This window comes from Phaethon lepturus, unplaced genomic scaffold (assembly GCF_000687285.1).
Source record: "Phaethon lepturus isolate BGI_N335 unplaced genomic scaffold, ASM68728v1 scaffold24761, whole genome shotgun sequence".
NCBI classification, from domain to species: domain Eukaryota; kingdom Metazoa; phylum Chordata; class Aves; order Phaethontiformes; family Phaethontidae; genus Phaethon; species Phaethon lepturus.
In genome coordinates, this window is record NW_010518858.1 from 39,670 (window position 1) to 58,742 (window position 19,073).

The 19,073-nt window shown below is 35.8% G+C and overlaps 1 protein-coding gene across 1 annotated transcript in view; it reads left to right on the plus strand.

Moving 5' to 3' along the window:
- DIAPH2 (diaphanous-related formin 2) overlaps positions 1-19,073 on the plus strand; it is a gene marked incomplete at its 3' end in the record, with an annotated part of 68,880 nt that overhangs the window by 18,147 nt on the left and 31,660 nt on the right. The window contains exons 8-16 of the mRNA XM_010296871.1: positions 739-849; positions 3,008-3,126; positions 4,168-4,284; positions 5,407-5,525; positions 6,989-7,053; positions 8,913-9,048; positions 11,587-11,793; positions 12,128-12,243; positions 18,506-18,620. Of these exons, the coding sequence (XP_010295173.1) occupies positions 739-849; positions 3,008-3,126; positions 4,168-4,284; positions 5,407-5,525; positions 6,989-7,053; positions 8,913-9,048; positions 11,587-11,793; positions 12,128-12,243; positions 18,506-18,620 (1,105 nt within the window). The remainder of the gene's footprint in view (positions 1-738; positions 850-3,007; positions 3,127-4,167; positions 4,285-5,406; positions 5,526-6,988; positions 7,054-8,912; positions 9,049-11,586; positions 11,794-12,127; positions 12,244-18,505; positions 18,621-19,073) is intronic.

Below are 19,073 nucleotides of genomic sequence, written 5' to 3' on the forward strand. Positions count from 1 at the left end.
TAGAAATTTAAGACTCCATAAGGTGTTCCATTAGAACTAAATAGTGAGTGTAATTAAAACAGGAAGAGTGCTTTTATCTGACTTTTTTCTCTGCAGCTATTGATTTTTATTTATTTTTTTCTACTCTAATGCTACTTCTATTTGCAGTTAACATCTTTTACCAAAATTGGTATTTCCCTGGAGTCTCATTTTAGTCTTTTAACATGTATCAGCACTTTTGGCATTATGCTATTGTCTACCTGTTTTAAAGTAAATGAATTAAAGTGCACAGCTGTTCAATTAAAGCATTAGCCAGTATCTTGAGATTTTAGGCATTTTGCAGAAGTGCTGTGCAGGGGTAGAAAAGACACCTGGTGATGTGAATTATTTTGTGTATAGGTGTGTTTGGTTTTTTTGTGGTTTTTTAATTTTTCAATTACTGTAAAAACTGTTTGTTTTTAAATTGGCGAATACTAAAGAGAAAGAGTTGCAATGTGGAACTGTAGTGTGGGAATAACTGTCTGAAATAAAGTATGATCCTTTATGTGATACGATTTTGATATAACAGAAGCACACACAATATGAAAACAGAATTGATGTTGCTTAAATTAACCAAAGTCAGGTGTTGCATGTGTGCTGCATAATAAATAATATCCATCTCTTGCCATTTAGTTTTATAATTAAACTGAAATAGTCAAAGTCAGTATTTATTTTCATTCTGTACATACTAAAAGTTGTTGCCTATATTTCTGATAACAGGTAGCATGTATGCAACTCATCAATGCCCTTGTTACATCTCCAGAAGATCTTGATTTCAGGATACACTTGAGAAATGAGTTTTTACGTTGTGGCCTGAAGAAAATACTGCCTGTAAGTAATTTGTATATAGGGATTGATCACAGTCAACTGTTTGTGTTTGTTGAAGATAACCAAATTGTTTTACTGAGAGTAGCAGATGTGGAAGATCGGGGATAGGGAAGGTCAGACCTGGAAAGGACTATCAATCCAAATCTGCTTTTATTCTGCATAGTTGCAAATTTAGGCTCTTATGAGCTATGTAAACCAGAATGGTAGTTGAAACCAGTCAATATATTGGGAATTAAATTAGGGTAGCCATCAAATTTAACATAATGAGCTCAAAGCACATAAAGTGAATGTGAGTCTGGCTGTGGAACCAATCTTGGATTAACTTTCTTTGTATATGCTGTTCCTGTTGTTTTCTGTGAAATCTGTTTTTCTTTAATCTGCCTTCTGAAAATGCATTTGGAGTTTTTAAGGAGAAATCAAATTGACTCCTTTGTTCTCTCTGAGGCTGCATGTCATCATGCAGCTGCACAGAAGTATGCCTTTATGGGTGGTTGCGTATGAATATTTGTGATTTAGGGGTAGATTTGTAGCTGTTGACCAAGAAACCATTCTGATGCTTACATCAAGAATATGTATAATTAAGTTACTCAGCAGTTTCTCACTAAAGATGAGAGAAATTAAGGAGGACCTGGTTATATTTGTCTGAAACAGAATTTATACTGCTATAACTTTAAAGATATGACGTTTTCAGTCATCAACATCTGTCAGGAATAAAAACCTTCAGTATTGAACACATTCAGCTTTGAAATGGTTACTGGGGTGTGTATGTTAATTTCTTTTAGGTTATGTAGCTGTAATATCATGGAGATACATTAATGTGATCTGCTGTCTTTATTTGCTGAACAGTAGAACAGCTGAAAGTCTGAAAACCTCTGAAGTTTTTTTTTAATCTATTGAAAGCTGGATTATACAATCAATAAATGCTTAAAAACCTTAACAATTGGCAGTGGGTGAGGTGGCCGATAAACCATGATAGAAAATTTCGTCGAGTGTACTGACATACAGATAAGAGTTTAAAAGCAGTTAACATTTAGCGAGAATAATCTTTTCCAAAAAATGTTGAACAGCTATTGTGTTGAAATTCTGTTTCTAGTAAGGTTAATATTTCATGTGACCCGTAATATCAACTAAAATACTCAGTACTATCTTGCTGTTTGTTTATTTGTAAGGTATTAATTACAACATACACTTTGAGCTCAGATCATTAATTCTGCAGGGAATGTCCGAGGTAGAGGGGAGTTTTTTGCATTAGAAAGCAACTTCCTTGGTGAAAAAGCATCTTGAGAACTTCATGCTCATATCTGTGCTTAGGGGTAAATTTTCAAGAAATTTATAAATGAGAGTTTCTGGAACAAAAAAGAATCCGGAGGTGTATCCATATTTCTCTCTCTTAATCTGTTCAGAAAACCAGTAGCCTTCTCTGGTTTTCAAACATTAGAATTGGTATGAGTTTCTGCTTCTCTGGGGAGCATAGATGGTTGCCATTCAGTTTGTGCATATCCAGTTACGACAATTGCAGGCCAATTTCCATTAAAAGCATGGAGTGTATCACACTAACTGCTTTTGAACTAGTTTCCTTTTTTGTGATTTTTGCCTAGTAGCAAGCTGAACTTGGTTCTTAAGCGTATTAGGTAAATTTGCTTTTATTTATTACAAGAAACACAAATTTTTCCCTGCTCCAAGTACTAATTCTTGGTTTTGTTCTTTATTTCTCTTGTATTTGTCAATATACTATGGATATTTTTATGCTGTGATCTAGATTAACTTAACAGAAGTTGTAAGCACATCTTCTTTAGACTTCTTTAGGCTTCTTAGGTTCACTTTCATTAATGTTTTGAAATATCCTTATGTTACTTCTTAAAAGAAACTCTGACATGAACAAGCAGAAATTGCTGACTGTGTCCCATGAAGAGAATTCAACTCAATTAGAAGGCTTCATGTTTGTTCTGCAACCCATACCTGCTATATGTGCTGATATTTTGCCTTAATTTTTCTCAGCTGTGCAATTATAATGAAAAACCCCAGGCACTGAGTTACAGCTTGCTCCTGTTACAAATGTTAATGTCTTATATTTTGCCTTGATATAATCTTTGAAAGGAGGGGGAGCGAATTCTTGCTGTAAAAAAGGGAAAATTAAGATATACTATGCCTTGAAAAATAGGGCTTGAAAGATAAGGATAATGAAGAGCTTGATATTCAGCTGAAAGTGTTTGATGAGAACAAAGAGGAAGACTTAATTGAACTGTCACATCGCCTCAATGACATCAGAGCTGAAATGGAATATCCTTTATAGAAATGGCATTGTAACTTGTTGCACTGTTTAATAACTTCATTAAATGTAAGCCAGAATGCTCCTGTTTATTTGTTGCAGTTGTGTATCTTACCAAGCACTTTCTCAAGCAGATTTCTTTCCACTTCTTTTTCTGTTAAAAACTTACTTAGAAAATTAGTACTCAAATTTGCATGTCAAATGGAAGTCATTGCAAACGGAATTAATTTTTCAGAAATAACATTTATTAAGTTCAACTCTAGCTTGTAATACATTGCGACATAAAATTACACCCATGGAAGATTATAAGGTTGCAGAAAAATTAGTTCTGATGAGTAAGTTGGAACAAAATTTGTAGTAGGTTCTGAAGCATGCAAGATGCATACCTTTTCTAGTTGTGAAGAAGCAGTAAATTTAAAGTTACGTAAGTTTAGAATGGTTGCATGCAGTTTTTACAAGAGCAATAGCTGGTATTTAAGAAGCTGAGGAAGGTAGATCCACCAATGAGACTATAAAATAGTATATTTATACATATTTATATAGATAGAATAGAATATTTATACATAGAATATATATTTATATATTTACATATTATTTATAGAATATAAAATCACTAAGAAGTAATATTGTTGCATTACATAACAGATAAAACCAGGCAATTTTCTTTAAGAAAATAAAATGTTTGGCTGGAGCATATTTGCCAATAGCCTGGCTCACTTCAGAAAGAACATGAAAGCTTTGTGTGTAACATATTTACAGGATTCCACTATAATAAATACGTAGTATAATTTTTCTGAGTAGTAATGCAGCATGTCTTAATTGTTAAACAGGGGGCAGTTCAGTGGATAACCTTAGCGGACAAAGGGTATTTACTAATAAGGATAGTAGTTGGGAGTGTTGAAAGGTTTAACTTGAACAATATGAACTAGAGAGCTGGGTTTGGAGTGGGATGGGTGTTTTGTTGTGGTGTTTTTTTTTTTTTTCTTTTCATTTTTTTATTATTTTTAATTTTGTTTTTTTAAGTCCTTGTATTTCCTTAACAATGTTTGCACTGATGTGAATGAAGTATTTCATCTGCTGTATAATATGTTGAAAGATACTTCCTCTGAAAATTACTTCTTATCAATTCTCCAACACTTCCTTCTCATCAGGAGTGATTACTATGTCCGGTAAGTGTCACCTGTCACGCCTTTTTTGGTTTGGGTTTGGTTTTTTTTTTTGGAGAGAGTAGGAAGAAAAAGAGAAATCAAGACCCTGGTAAACTGAGTAGCTCAATCACGCATTAATAGTTGCTCTGTAACTGATGCGTCATTCGTCTTCCTGCTCAGTGTTAATATGGAGAAGATCTTGTTAAATACAGTAATACTTACTTCAGACTTGAATCGTATTCTGTCATCCTCATCCCAAAATCTCGTAACTCATTGAGTACTTTTTCCTTTATTCAAGTATGATAACTTCATGACTTCAAAGAATTTGGAAGTTATTCGTGCAATTAATAATTGAAAATAGTTCCACAGTGCCTTGTATCTTGTCTTTGCAGTGTAAGCTTCTCTTATATATGCACCTCATAGTGTCTTAGCAGTGTCAAAGTACCACATACAAAATTTTATTTTAACAAGTATTTTTTTTGTTGTAAAGGCATGATAAAAACAATTGATACTCAAGATGATAAAATTAAGTAGTAAAACATAAACTGAGAAATCTTAATTTTTTTATTATTTTTTTTAAATTTGAAAGTTTAGCATATCATCAGTTTAGGTTTGAGGTTTTCCTACTTTGAGAGCTCTGTGGTATGGGAAATGGAGATGTAATACGTTGCACTGGTAAGAGCTGGTAATTTTGAGCACAGAAGCCCTTAATCGTAGAGGTTCCTGATATTGTTGTGTGGAGATGTATATCAAGCAATTAAGTTAATAATTAGCTCATTTTCTAAGTAATTGAATATTGGTGCTGTTGCTAGTGATGGAATGCACTGTGAGAATGTGCTAAATAATTCTTGCAGCATATGTTGAAAATACTGAAGACAATGCTTTATTAATTATTGTCTGGGAAAGGATAAATGAAAAGTGCACAACATTTTGTGGAGTCCTGAGCTTCCTCAGACACCCTTCTGAGAAACTGACAGCAGTGCTTTCTTAGCTAGAGTACAAATGAGACTTTTGACCTGATCCTTTCACTGCCAATTGTACAATATATATTAGGAGTTAGTTGCCTCTTTTTTCCCCCACTCCATATTGCATATTGCATATTGTCCCTGTTCTTATGATCTTGTAAAATGTGTTCTTTGTTAGACCACAGTATTACAAGATAATAGAAGAATGCGTATCACAGATAGTATTGCACTGCAGTGGCATGGACCCGGATTTTAAATGCAGAGGAAGAATGGACGTGGATTTTACTCATCTTATTGGTCTGTATACTATAAGCAATTTTACCTTGTTTTACTGAAGTGCACTTTTTTTTTGTATGCTTCTGTCTAAACTCAAATTGACTGTGTGAATTTTTTCCGTTTTCTGGAAATATGCATGTAAGCTACAGGTATACTTCTGGGTAAGGACAGATCAAGCTCTGCAGGCTTTAATAAAATGACACTGATGATGAGTTCTTGTCCAAGTATGTCTTGACTTATATCTGAATATGATAGTCTTAATAACCAAGAATTGCTTCTTCATAAATTCTGTGGATTTTGAGTCAGGTATAAATACCAAAATTTACATTAGCGTTAATTGTGAGTGGATTTGTAATTGTTATATACTTCATTCTAACAATATTTTCTGTAGTATTTTCCAAGCATGTGAGGTTAGTTTAAGGTAAACTAATCAGTTGAAGCATTGAGGGACTGTGGATGTTGATGTCATGTGGGAGGAAGCAGCTGAATAAATGCTGTATCATTTAAATGGCAGTTATCAGCATTTAGAAGTGTTGTTTTATGCTTTTCTTAAGATCGGTGGGGTACATGGTACTCGTGAAATACAAGGGCATCTCTGGAGTAAATATTTCATGTGGGAACGTAATTACTCTTGAGGAATGCATTCATTTGGGAAACTTTTTTTTTTCTTGTGATGTGACAAAAGGAGCAAAGGCAGGCTGTTTTACAGGTTGACTTTGGGGCTTGGGGCAGGTGGCTTTCTAAAAGACGTCCTGCATATTCAGGAAGTATTTTGGCATTTCCTCTTCACTTAGGACTCTAGAAACAGGATCGCTTGATCTTATGTTAAAAACTTACCTCACCTTGCCTTCTGTTTCCACTGACTTGCTAGTTTTAGGGATAACTGATTTGTATCTCCATGCCAGTTCCTATAATATTTGGTTACTTGTGTTTATCTCACTTATAAAATGTTTAGAGTTTTACACTGTGGGAAAAGTCGGTAGATGTGCTTTGTATCATGGTTGAGTCAAGAAATCTGTGCTTCACACTCTGTCCAAATTCTCCTTGCTTACAAAATAATTTTACTGAAGTAAGGAAATGCTTGATTTTGGATTCCTAATCTGGAAAGGAGACCTTCTGATTTGGAACCTCAGAAGTAACTTATTACTTCATACTAGTATAAAAATGCTTTTTTCATCTCTTATTTAGTAGTAGAGTCGTATAAAAGAAGGGCATGGAAACTCAAATCTGTTAGAGACAGAACAGCTATGATGATTCATCTTCAACTTTCTTGGTCATGTGTCCTCACCACTTCAGTTATATTTACAGATTTTCCTCATCAAAATTATTCACCAAATATTTGGTGGTAGGATCAATCTAGTAATTCATTGTATTTTTTTGTCTGGTTTTCTGTTGGGGGTCATAGGGTAATTATGGTTGGAAGGCCCTTCAGAGCTGTGATACATTTTACGTGACTTCTCTATGGTATTGTTTTTAAATTCTAGATGCATGTGTGGATAAAGCTAAAGTAGAAGAGAGTGAAAAGAAAGCAGCAGAATTTTCCAGAAAGGTAAGTCCTAATCATCACTTTTTTTTACAGTACGGAGCAGAAGCCTGACAGAAACACTGTAGGGTTGTTTGACTGTAGGAACTTAGTGGAAACTTGGAAATAGTGTATTGCACAGGCAGGATGTTCTTTCACATCTAACGGCTCTCTGGGTTTTGAGGTTGTGTGTGTGTGTGTAAGTCTCAGATTCCACATTCCTCTGAATTCAAAAGGAGATGAGTGATATTAGCTGTACGTATCTTCCCTTGTATTCTTCTGCTGTAGATAAGTGATGGGAAAAATTCCCTTTCTTGCTATTTGGTAGTGAAATACTTAGTCATAGTTAAATACCTAAAGTGCAGGTATGTGCCTAAAAAAAAAAATATGTGGAAAATGTTTTTTGTTTTGTTTTGGAACCTGAAGAAATTTAACAAAAAGCAGTGTAATTCAATGTTTGAAAAAGCATCGATTCTTTAGGCACAGAGATGCTAACATGAAGATGTTTCTTTATTTCCTTATGATAACCATGATAAATTATTCCATTATAAGGGAGGGTAATTTATTTCCTCGTTACTCACATTTAGGAATCTTACAGTGCATTTTTGAACCTGTTTTGTTAACAGTTTTATTCTTCTGGTCCAGTTCTCTTTGGAAGAGAAGAGAGCTTAGATTAGGCGCTTGATAACTAAGTCCTATTTTGGTCATGGGCACTTTTCATGTATTACTAGGTACAGGAGAGGTTAGACATTTAAAATTATTTCTGTAGGAAGAATTCCACCTCAGTATATTTCTTGTTATAAATTTGGGGGGGGAGTTTCTAAAGAAATTAACGCTTATCCTTCTGCTTTATCACTATTGGTGTTTGTGCTAAAAATATCATGATACAACATGTTTTCTCAAGTTACTTAAATTCCTGTTTCCTAGATTATGTTAGTGGATAATTTGTTAACTTAAGCTCAGCACATTCCATCTAAGGATGTGAGACGCTGGATGTACTATATTAGCTGCAAAAGTACAAAAGTTCGTGTACCATGTTGTGTAGTAAAAACATTCAAAACTTTGATTTTTGCTGACATGGTCTAAGCAGCCTTTTGTAGGCCACAAGGCAGTACATGTTCTTGAACATGATGATTATGAATTTCAGATGAAGGGTTGAATGAAGTCATTAGCTTTTTTTCTCTTCTATGTTAAACATAGATGCATTTTTAATAGGAGTTACGGTGTCTGAACTTTATAGACATCAAATTGTTGTGATGCTTCTCTGGAAGAGTTATTTATCATAATGCACTTTGTTCGTGGCAGTCAGCACATCTTCTTTCTAGTTGTAAGTTGTTTTGTCCTGTGCAAGAATGATTAGGAGAAGCTTTTAAAGATGCTAGAAATCTTTTAAGCCTCGCAAACAATAGCAGAATGAAAATACAAGGCAAATTTCTCACAATCATGCTGTAAACTGGACTGCCATTTTATATGGGGACATCAAGACTAAAGGGATCACTAACTTGTTTTGATGCCTCCTTTCTTATGTTACTTTATGGATGATACTGCTGAAGCTGCACGCATCTCTTCAGATTTAAGCTTGCTGCATGAGATGTATACTTGAGTTTAGTTTAAGAAATCTGCAATGTTCTGTTGTGGGGGGGAAATCCTGTTGAATTTACAGCTGTACTAAGTAGCTGATCTGAGTGGTTCTGTGTCGTGACTTGTTGATGGAAGAAATGATGTGGCACTAGAAGAACACATAGTGGAAAAAGACTGGGTTTTTTTTTTAAGTTAAAATTGCATCTATTGCTCTAGTTTTGATATTGTTCAAAGAATTCCTGAAAGTATAGTATCTAGTGTGGACATAAATGGACAAACAGTTCTGTGTTGGTTAATCATTACAGTTTGATGAAGAGTTCACAGCTCGACAAGAGGCACAAGCAGAGCTTCAGAAACGAGAAGAGAAAATCAAAGAACTTGAAACAGAAATCAAACAGCTACGAACCCAGGTAATAAAACTAAGTCACAGTAAGTTCCACAGTTGAATTTCTGTGTGTGTGTATGTATGTATGTATTTATTAAAGAGTTGAAAAGAAATTGCCCAGGAATGTATTGTCTCCATGTAGTTTGCAATGTATGTTATAGTTGTATTGATTTGTTTTTAAGCCATGATAACCTACTAGGGATAGTTAATGGAGGTGACACTTTTTCAAATAGTAGTATATTCATCACTTGTCACAGATAGTTGCTTTTTTGAGGAAGAAGTTTCCTTAGGCTATGTAAAGTTTGAATCCAGCCTAAGTTTTTTTTTTTTCCTAAGTACTTATTTATGCTTTAACGTTACTACTTCTGTATGTTTTGCAGAGTGTTTTGGAAGGCTTTATACTTGAATTGCAAAGGTGGAAATTATGATAGCTGTGCATGCAAGCACAATATACATACCTTTCAGCATGTGCATGCAAGCACAATATATATACTTTTCAGCATGTGCATGCAACTGATAACAAAAACATTTTTTTTTAACTCTGGCTATCAGACTGTAGCCATTTCTAAAATGTATATTACACTAGCTTTATTACAGTCTCATAGGTAAATATAACTAAAAAAAAATGCAAGACCTTATGGGACTGGAAGGTGATACTTAATTTCAGCAAAGGTGATACTACTTGCATTCATTTTCTCATGAATTTTGCTCACAAGCACCAGAAGTGTATCTCTAAGGCATCTGTCCTGGATGACTAGTGAAGCAGAGAGGACAAGAAATGCTGCCTGTTGAGCCGTCACAATATCTCTTGGGTTTCTTTTGTTTAATGACAACGAACTGGGTTTTAGACAAGCCTTTTATATCCTTTAGAAACCAACAGATACTATGGTTCGATCTTTTGCCTCAGCCTGGCTTACTTCCTACCCCTTCAATGCTAGGCAAGGTCTGCCTGTTGCCTTTTTCTCTCTTTGCGGGTATTTTAATGCTGATGGTCTTACTTCCTTTTTGGATAATAAGAGGAAGAATAGCATGTGAGGTGCTGTAACCTGGTTGCCATAGTCCTGCTTTCAGAATGCTGGTCTTCTGCTGGCAAGTTGTCTGTGCTATAGCCTTTTCAGAGCACTGGCCTTGGCATCTTAATGTAAGCACGTTACGTTGCATTTAACACCTGGGCTGCTGTTCATTGTGTCCTTCACTATCAGTACAAGTCATTCTCGTAACCTGTGGTGTCTTACGGTTTGTTACTCTGTGTTCACACACAGACACTTCTCATACTTCATTCTTAACAATTTTAATGTTTGTTTCAAATATCTACAAGATGATGTTACACTGAAATTTGACAGTCTGTTTTGATGAGTAGTGCAATTGTTGCAGTACAACTTCTGTAGTAGTTTGTGGGCCAAAGAAACACATGCCTTGTGCAAAGCCAAAAATTTATATTTAGTCTAATTGATTATTAATCCTGTTAAATTGATACTAACACAATTCAGATTATCCAGACATTAAAGCTCACTCACAATAATGGTACAATTAAAAGTGATAGATAGTAATTTTCTAGCATCTATGCCTTTTTTTCCTGTAGTGTTATCCTCTGTATATGCCACAATATATTGTGGCATTTCTTTAGATGCTCTCAGACTTTTCTCAGCTTCTTTTTTTTTTTTTAAGCAATCTCTTGCTTCCTTTGAACTAGAAACAGTGAATAATTGTGTAGGTAAATAGTATGCAAACCAGAGTAAATGAATAGCCTATATTACATAATTTTGTAATAAAAATTAGTAGCAGAAATAGAATATGAGCTGGTATGGCAGTTTATGTATAGTTCCTGATGCTGCTTTTTCATAGCTCCTGATGGTGCTTTTTAACAGATAGTTTTGAAGGACAAGTATCTGTGAGGAATTTGTACTAGGCTAGGATCATGTTATCACTACAGAAACATCTCTGATGGTTTAACATGCTGATGTTTCTTTTCACTGTTTGTTTTAAAACTTCTTGGAAGGTATATTGCAGTTGCTCTTTATTCCTATCACCACAGAAACAACTGCAGACAGATTCAAAGGAGAACAAGATTATTCTGCCTGCCTGGTCCCTGCCCTGCTCCCCCCCCCCCCAAGATGTCAGGATAGTTATGAACAACTGTGGTCCCATAACCTCTTGCACTGCAATAGCTGCTTCAGTGATTTCTGTGGGAAACTTTCCACTAGCAGATGAATGTTGTTAAAATTCAGCATGGTTATTACCATTTCTGATGCCCCAGCTTGCCAGGATACCCTAAGTGGGATAAATGTTTTGTGCATTGGTAAGAAATAAAGTGCTGTTCTGTTCACTTAAATGTTACTGCTACTATTAAATTTTCTTTAAAATGGAAACAATTTATTTTTATAAAAATGCTAGGTTATTTAGTTTACTTGGCAGTTTTATGGTACATGGTTTAATCTATTGTTACTGCTTCTCATTTAAATAAGAGAACGGTTGCATTCTCACTTTCTTGAGGTACAGTTGACTACAAGACATCCTACTTGATTCAACTTCATATTAAACCTCCTTCCCTCCACCCTTTAAAAAGAATTCCTTTTTTATATTTCAGGGTCCAGGCCTGACAGGTCAACTGGCAGAAGTAGCACCATTACCTCCATCCCTACCAAGTGAGAATGTGCCACCACCTCCAGCGCCTCCGCTACCTGGTGGAGCAATACCTCCTCCTCCTCCGCCACCTCCACTACCTGGTGGAGTAATACCTCCGCCACCTCCGCTACCTCCGCTACCTGGTGGCGTAATACCTCCGCCACCTCCGCTACCTGGTGGAGTAATACCTCCGCCACCTCCGCTACCTGGTGGAGTAATACCTCCGCCACCTCCACTTCCTGGTGGAGCAATACCTCCTCCTCCACCACCACCACCTCCGCTACCTGGTGGAGCAATACCTCCGCCACCTCCACTGCCTGGTGGAGCAGCACCCCCACCTCCCCCTCCACCTCCTCCGCTGCCGGGGGGCTCCGCTGCCAGGTGGAGCAGCACCACCTCCACCTCCTCCGCTGCCAGGTGGAGCAGCACCACCTCCACCTCCTCCGCTGCCGGGTGGAGCAGCACCACCACCTCCACCACTGCCTTTTGGTGGGCCTCCAATGCCACCAGCTCTTGGAGGTGTTCCTTTTGCTCCCTTTCTGGTGACACCAGCATTACCACATGGCATGAAGGAGAAGAAAAAGTATAACCTGGAAGTCTCAATGAAGAGAATCAACTGGTCAAAGGTATTAGAGTGTTTGTTTTTATTCGCATTGGTAAAAATTGGCTTTTGAGGAAGGAGGTAGTGTGCTAGAGTTTACATCAGATTGTTAATAGTACTCATGAAGTTTGGGGAATTATTTCCATTCTTTATCCAAAGGATTTTTTGATGCAGTGATTGTGATTCAGTTAGTATTGGTTTTCAAAGATATCTTATGCTATTGGGTAAGCTTCAAGTGTTTAACGCTGCCAAGAGCCCATAACACCCCTAATTCTTGGGATACATGTAGCTAACAGCTCTCCGAATTTTGGCTGGTTTTGTATAGAGTTAAGTTGTACATGTTTTCAGTTGTAATTGATATTTGACTTGCCAAGTGAGCATTTTGAAGGTAAACCTGCTTTAAACAACACATTTTATTTTAAGTTATCAAACAATTAAAATGTTTATAAATAATTTAACTACTTTTTTCAGCAAAAAGTTGATTTAGTTAAAGGATTGCTTGGTTTTAAGACAGGGGAAATGAATCTTGAAGTAGATAATTGGGTGGAAAACTATTGGGAAGACTGCCATTTAGGAACTTTGACAATATGGCAGTTGACAGAAAGAAGGATCTGAAGTCAAGGGATAAATAGAGCTGTTTGCTTAATTGAAGTAGCTGTGGCTGAGTAATGAGAAAGGATGTCTGAGATGTATTAAGAGGTTTTACTTGAGCTTCTACGTGTAACATGCAGTACAAGTACACAGACATAAACTATTAGAATTTTCTTTTTAAAGGCAGATGTCTTGACATGAAGTTAAGAAACATTTTAAGATCAGTCCTCTGAATAAGTGCAGTAATTCACTATAAATTAAAGCATCTAATTAAGAAATTATTTTGTGTTCACATTTCTTTTGTTCTTGTGATATATTCTGGAAGCTTGAAAGAAAATTTGACTTTCATTGCCTTAACTGCCTGTCAATGATAGTTGTACTACAAAACACACTTTAACAGGGTTTTTCTTTCTCTGATGAAAGGCAGGTGTTTACCTTGTTAAGACAGTTGTAAAACTTATCAGAAGATTCTAAAGGCAAGGGTGTTATTAAACATCAGTTTTTATTGTAAGCATTGAAAAAATTTTTACTACACGTAATTTTTAGCTATCTAGTTTTGTGTAGAATTATTACTGCATTTGATTTAGCAATACATGGTTTAATATTAAACTTGAGTTGAAGTCATGGCTCTATTAGGGTTGTGAAGCTGATGTTCCTCCTCTCTCCTTTGCTTTACAAATTTAGTTACTGTACTGTATACTACAATGAATTTTTAAATGAGATGATTCTCGACAGAACATCGTGTGTGATGTTTGACAGATGAGCATCCGAGGAAGCTGAGTTCCACTACAAAACTTCTTTTTAAAATCTGTGGGTTGCACATTGCTAGGCGAGAGATTTCTTTCTGTGAGAGCTGTCAGAGCATGTGTGCTAAGCTCAGTGGATTTCTGTAATGACAGCAGGAGATGGCAGTAGGTAACTGCTGTGTTTTCTCTCTCTTTTGGCCCTGTCACGAGGGCAGGTCAGAGAGGATGTGTGTGACTGCTCAGAGTATGTGGAGTATGGTCGGTGAGTGAACACTCACTGAATTTCATAGTTTTGCAGAGTTGCTTGTATTGTTGATCTATATCAAAGCAAAGAGGAAAACTGTGATGACCCAAAAGGAAAGATACGGCACTGTTCTATTAGGTGCCACAAATACGAATTGTGACTTTGCAATAAGCTGCGTGCATATATCCAAACTATTAAGAATAGTTCTAAATGAGTTTTCAAACATAGATAACAGCGTTCTAGTTCACGTAGAAGCCTTCGAAGTTGGTGATGCCTAATATAAGCTGTAAGTTCAGCGAGTGCTGGTGTCTGTACTATAATGGTACTTGCAGGTTATTAATCTCAGAGATGTTTGTTGGTTGTTTGACATGGGTAGTGTGCTGGGGCAGCCTTATGGCCACTGGGAGGAGCTACGGGACTGCCCAAATGAAATGTTTGGGCACCATTGACTTCCAATGAAGGTGAGCTTCTGCACAGTCTTAACATCGTTATATTTAATCAAATTTCATTTTTTACAACACCTTAAAATAGAAACATTTCCGTGTAGTAAACTGCAAGCACAATCTCTGATTTGCAAAGTAATGTGTGCGAGCAATTACTAGTTTTTCTTGCCTCTGAGTATGATCGGTCACTTTGTGACAAGAGAAGTTACGCAAGTACCCAGGTGTGTGTTTGTGTATGTGTTGCTTTAACATCCCATTTTGATCAGTAGGTATAGCCACTGTTACTTCCATATAAAGGAAATACATTTGGAGTACTAGATAATTGCATCTATCATCAAGACTAAACCATCACATCTTAAAGGTAGTTTGTGCTTTTCAGTTTTTAGTGGTATAAAATGTGATAGATGTATTGAGGTTTGCTGTAGGAAAAATTACTTAGATCTCCAAATCATCAAGGCAAATGAAAGGAGGACCTTTACACATTACAAGCTATCTGATTTGAGCTCTAGCTTAGACTTCAGTGTAGTTTGGCTGGTTATCTGCTACTTACCTGTCAAGACACTAAGTGTTGTACTACTAGGTAGTGTCTGACACTTTCCTTGAAAACCATATTTTGTTGCAATGGGAACTTCAGTAAAATCAAATTGTTGATGAAAGTAAGCTGTTAAGTAGCTACAGATGGTCATTGACTGTAAGTTGCAATTTAACACAGAACAACTGTTGAACATGTAATTTAAGTAACACTCTGAAATAGTGCAGGCTTTCTTCAGGATGTTTCAGAGCTGATAAAACTGTTGGGAAAATCATATGCATGTAGATATATATCTCTATAAAGTTGGACGTTATCATGTTGTCCTGGATGGAGCTGGATGACACGGGATGCCAGATGTTACTCCTTGCTGAGGATGCTATGTTTTTTCAATATGAAGCCTCTGAAATGAATCACATAACTGGATAGCAATAACAGTCCTTTGTTTTCACAATATTGCTAGGACACAGGATCATACGTCCATCCAATTCTTACATAGCACATCTATCCTGGCAGACATAATGGAATTTCAGTTTTACGACTGTATGTAAAGACAGATGGTGTTAGGGCAACAGCACTGGACTGTGTTTGGAAAACATTCTAGTTTTTTCCCCATGGGTTTTTCAGGTGCTTCAAGTTAAAGTTGTTAAGTAGCATTTCTGAATGTATACCATCACCACTTCAAGCAAAATCTTTCAAGAACTAGTAAGGACAGCAGTTTACTGTTGGAAGAGGAACTAGACTGTCCTCTGATATTTTTGAATAAGTGATCTTAATCATCTTTCTAAACAAAAAGCAAGCTTAGATTTTGTGTTCCTGTAAATTCTGAAGTATTGAATGAAAGTGGCTCTTTCTTTGGAGTAACAAATAAGAGCAGTATCGTGAATGATTCATCCTACTAACTTCAGAAGGAGGAATCTAGAAGGTCGAGAGAAAACTGTGTGGAAATGCATGGCGTGACAATTTATAGCTTCTTTTAACAGAACAATTAATCTTTATAACTTACCTTTAGTATTTTGCCACTGGATTTCAAAGTACTTGGAAATGTGGCAAAATAATCTTGAAGTGTATCTAGCAGTAGTAGTTTAAAAACAGGCTTTTAAAAAATTTAAGTAGAAGGATATTCAAAGTAGTCAACCATGTTTTCAATGTGTTAATTTCAATAAATCTTAAAATAAATTTGAAGCTCTCTTCACTTTTTCTGTCTGTCATTCTTATAGTCTGCATATAAGGATAAATGGTAAATTTCCTTCTTGGCTGTGGGAGGAGGGTCTAGGGGGAAAAAGACCTTAGACCTTTGGTTTTGGTTGGCAGTCATCAGTGTGCATTCTTAGGGCTACAGCACAGCACGACAGTGCCAGCACCTTCAGAGCTGCTATGGAGAATTGTAGATGAGGGTGATGTTACAATTACCTGTAGAGACTGCAGCACAATGAAATTGGTAAGGGGTTTTCTTTATTTAGAGGTAATTCTCAGTGCATTTCCAGGAAACTGGAAAGTTTTTTGAGAATAAGTATTAACTTTAATGCTTCTGAATTTAAAAAGGAGTTGTGTAGTCCTGCTGTTATCTTAAAACATCTGTACAAAATACCTTTAACCACCTGTCAGCCACACCAATGTATTTTTTAGAAGGAAGAAATGGACTGTTTCAAGTAGCTTAATTACATTATTAAAAAGCAACAGCAATGTATGTGTTGTCATGCTGGAAAAGATGCTCATGTATTATTTTGAGAAATATGGCATTACCCAGTGTTAAAATCCAGAGATTTGGGTAGGTTTTTTCCTGGGAAACTCTTGTAGCCATATAAAAGTCCTTTTAGTTCATGTACTCTTATGAATCATTTGAATTATACAGTTTGTAACCTTTAAAACCCTTATAGAAAAAAAGTCACTTCTCTTCCTGTAAAGTGTTTATTGTCTGTTGAAGATACTTTACCACTGAAGGTCCTTGTCTTCTGTCTGTTTGGAAGATTACTCACTTCAAAACTTCTCTCATACAATTTTCTGGATTTTTTTAAAAACTATTTTTCCTCCTTTTGAAATGGAGCTCTAATGTTTTAAAGTGCATTTCCACCAGGGCTTTTAAGAAAATGTTTTGTGGCTCTTGTTTCAGTTAGCTTCTCTTAGGATCTTTGATTTCCAGATTTTTATATTAACTCTCTGTATCTGTTTGGGTATTTCGATCCAGACTTTTTTCCTTATAGAACATACGTTTCATCACAGATTTAAATTTTGCTGATTTTCTTAATGGGAAGAATATAATTTCTTTGCCATTGGCAATAGCAATCTCTTCTGAAGTTGCTGCTCATCTTTGACTCGCCACTGCTTTGTCTGGTTAGGATAGTTTCTGTCCTACAATTCATTTATCTTTTTCATTTATTTAGGCATCTTAAGCAGGGAAGAATTCCTGCCATGCATGTAGTTAGGCTTGCTACACTCAGAGGTTGTTGTTAGGTTCTATCTCATTCTAGAGTCAGTTCTGCTAGTTTTGTAACTGTGAAACATACTCAGTACTATCCTGTAAACATATAGAAAAACAAGCTTTTTAGTTTGTAATACATATTGGTCATTGCAGCCAATTTCATTGTAATCCACTATGTCCGTGTGTTCATCAAAATAATTTATAAATTGTGTATCTGAACACGGTGTATGACAATAGAAAGTAACTGCAGATGGACACTTTGCTTAAGTTCTCTGGGAACAGTGCCAAAGAGATCCTGCATACTGAAAAAGAAGAAAGTCTATTTGATCATCACTTTTAAGGAGCCATTGTTTTGGGAATAAAATCCTTACTGTTTAATTTAGTGCCTTTTGTTGTAACTGTCTTTACCATTAGTGTTGGATTAAGGTAGTTTTTAAAAATATCTTACCTGCAGCTGGTGGTAAAGCAGCTACACATAAACAGATTGATCATAGGGTAAAAGGTGGAGGACCAATGTCTTGTAGTGAAATCCTAGTGAGGCTTACAAATATAGTATTTATTAACTTCAAAATTATGTGCAAGAAATTTAATAGCCCTTGAAATTTAATTGGCGTTTAAACAGACTTGTAAGCCAGAATTTAGAAGATTTTTAAAAACTGGAGAAGGAACATATTTTGGGAACAAAAAAGCTGTTCTGATCCATTCATGAAGAGTAAAATTTGCTTTTGGCTTGTACATAGCAGAGTATTTTCTTCTTTTAATGTAGCCAGTATGAAATAAGGTACTATAATGAATTTCTTGCTTATGTTTTGAAAATTAAAACTGTTAAAAAAAAGGTGATATTAAGCATAAAATTACTTCTGATACTTAAAAAGATAACTCTTCCCGCAGACTTAATACTGAGTCACTGAAATGTCCATTTTGACCTATCATTTGCAAATAAGTTACTCAGAGCTCTGTCACTGTAAGAAAGACTATTCTTGCTACACTTGTCAAGTAGCAGGGATGCATGTAAGTGGGGAAGAATTTGGGAACTGTCTAGAAAGAATCAAGAGAAAGATTGAACACTTCCAGGCCCAGATGCTAGTATGTTATCAAACCTGTTTGGAAATGTAATAAAAAATCGTTGTGTAGATAGAGGGCAGTTCATCTGATGGTGTTTTGTTCAGGAAGCGTCTTGAAGAGAACATAATACCTGGAACATACTTAAACTTAATTCAGTCCAATTATCACAAAAGTCTAGTAGCGTTGGCTTTAACTTGGCTATTGAAAATACTAGTTATTAACTTTGGACATGCCATTTTTGTTTCAGATTGAGCCTCAAGAAATAGCAGAAAACAGCTTTTGGGTAAAAGCTGAAGAAGATAAATTTGAAAACCCAGAACTGTTTGCAAAATTGGCGCTTACCTTTGGAACACAAATGAAAGGTACATTCGTCTTTTTGTATTATGCTTTTATTAAGTTTCAAATCATGCAATGACAGTCTCTTTTATGCTTTGTGCAATACCATGGAATTCGTATAAGAGTTTTATAGCAGGAAGATGATTTAAAATGTATGTCTTTATTAAGCATGGCAGTTCATTACAAGAATTGCTCCTCCTTCACTCTACAGCATGAGGGGAAGAACCTTTTGTCATAATACCCCTTAAAAGTGCATCATATGTTGCAGACAGATGCACATTTTCTTCAAATTAAATTATAAATGAATTTAAATCCTAAAATCGTGCTTATCTGCATTAATATTCCTAGCTGCAGAAACTGTAAGTTGTCAGGTTCTTTTAGATACTCCATGCATGGAGGGTTTGTTGTGTAACAAAAACTTGCTTGTATCACTCTACTAAGTCAAAATCCTCTATGAGTACAAGTTAAGACTTAGAATG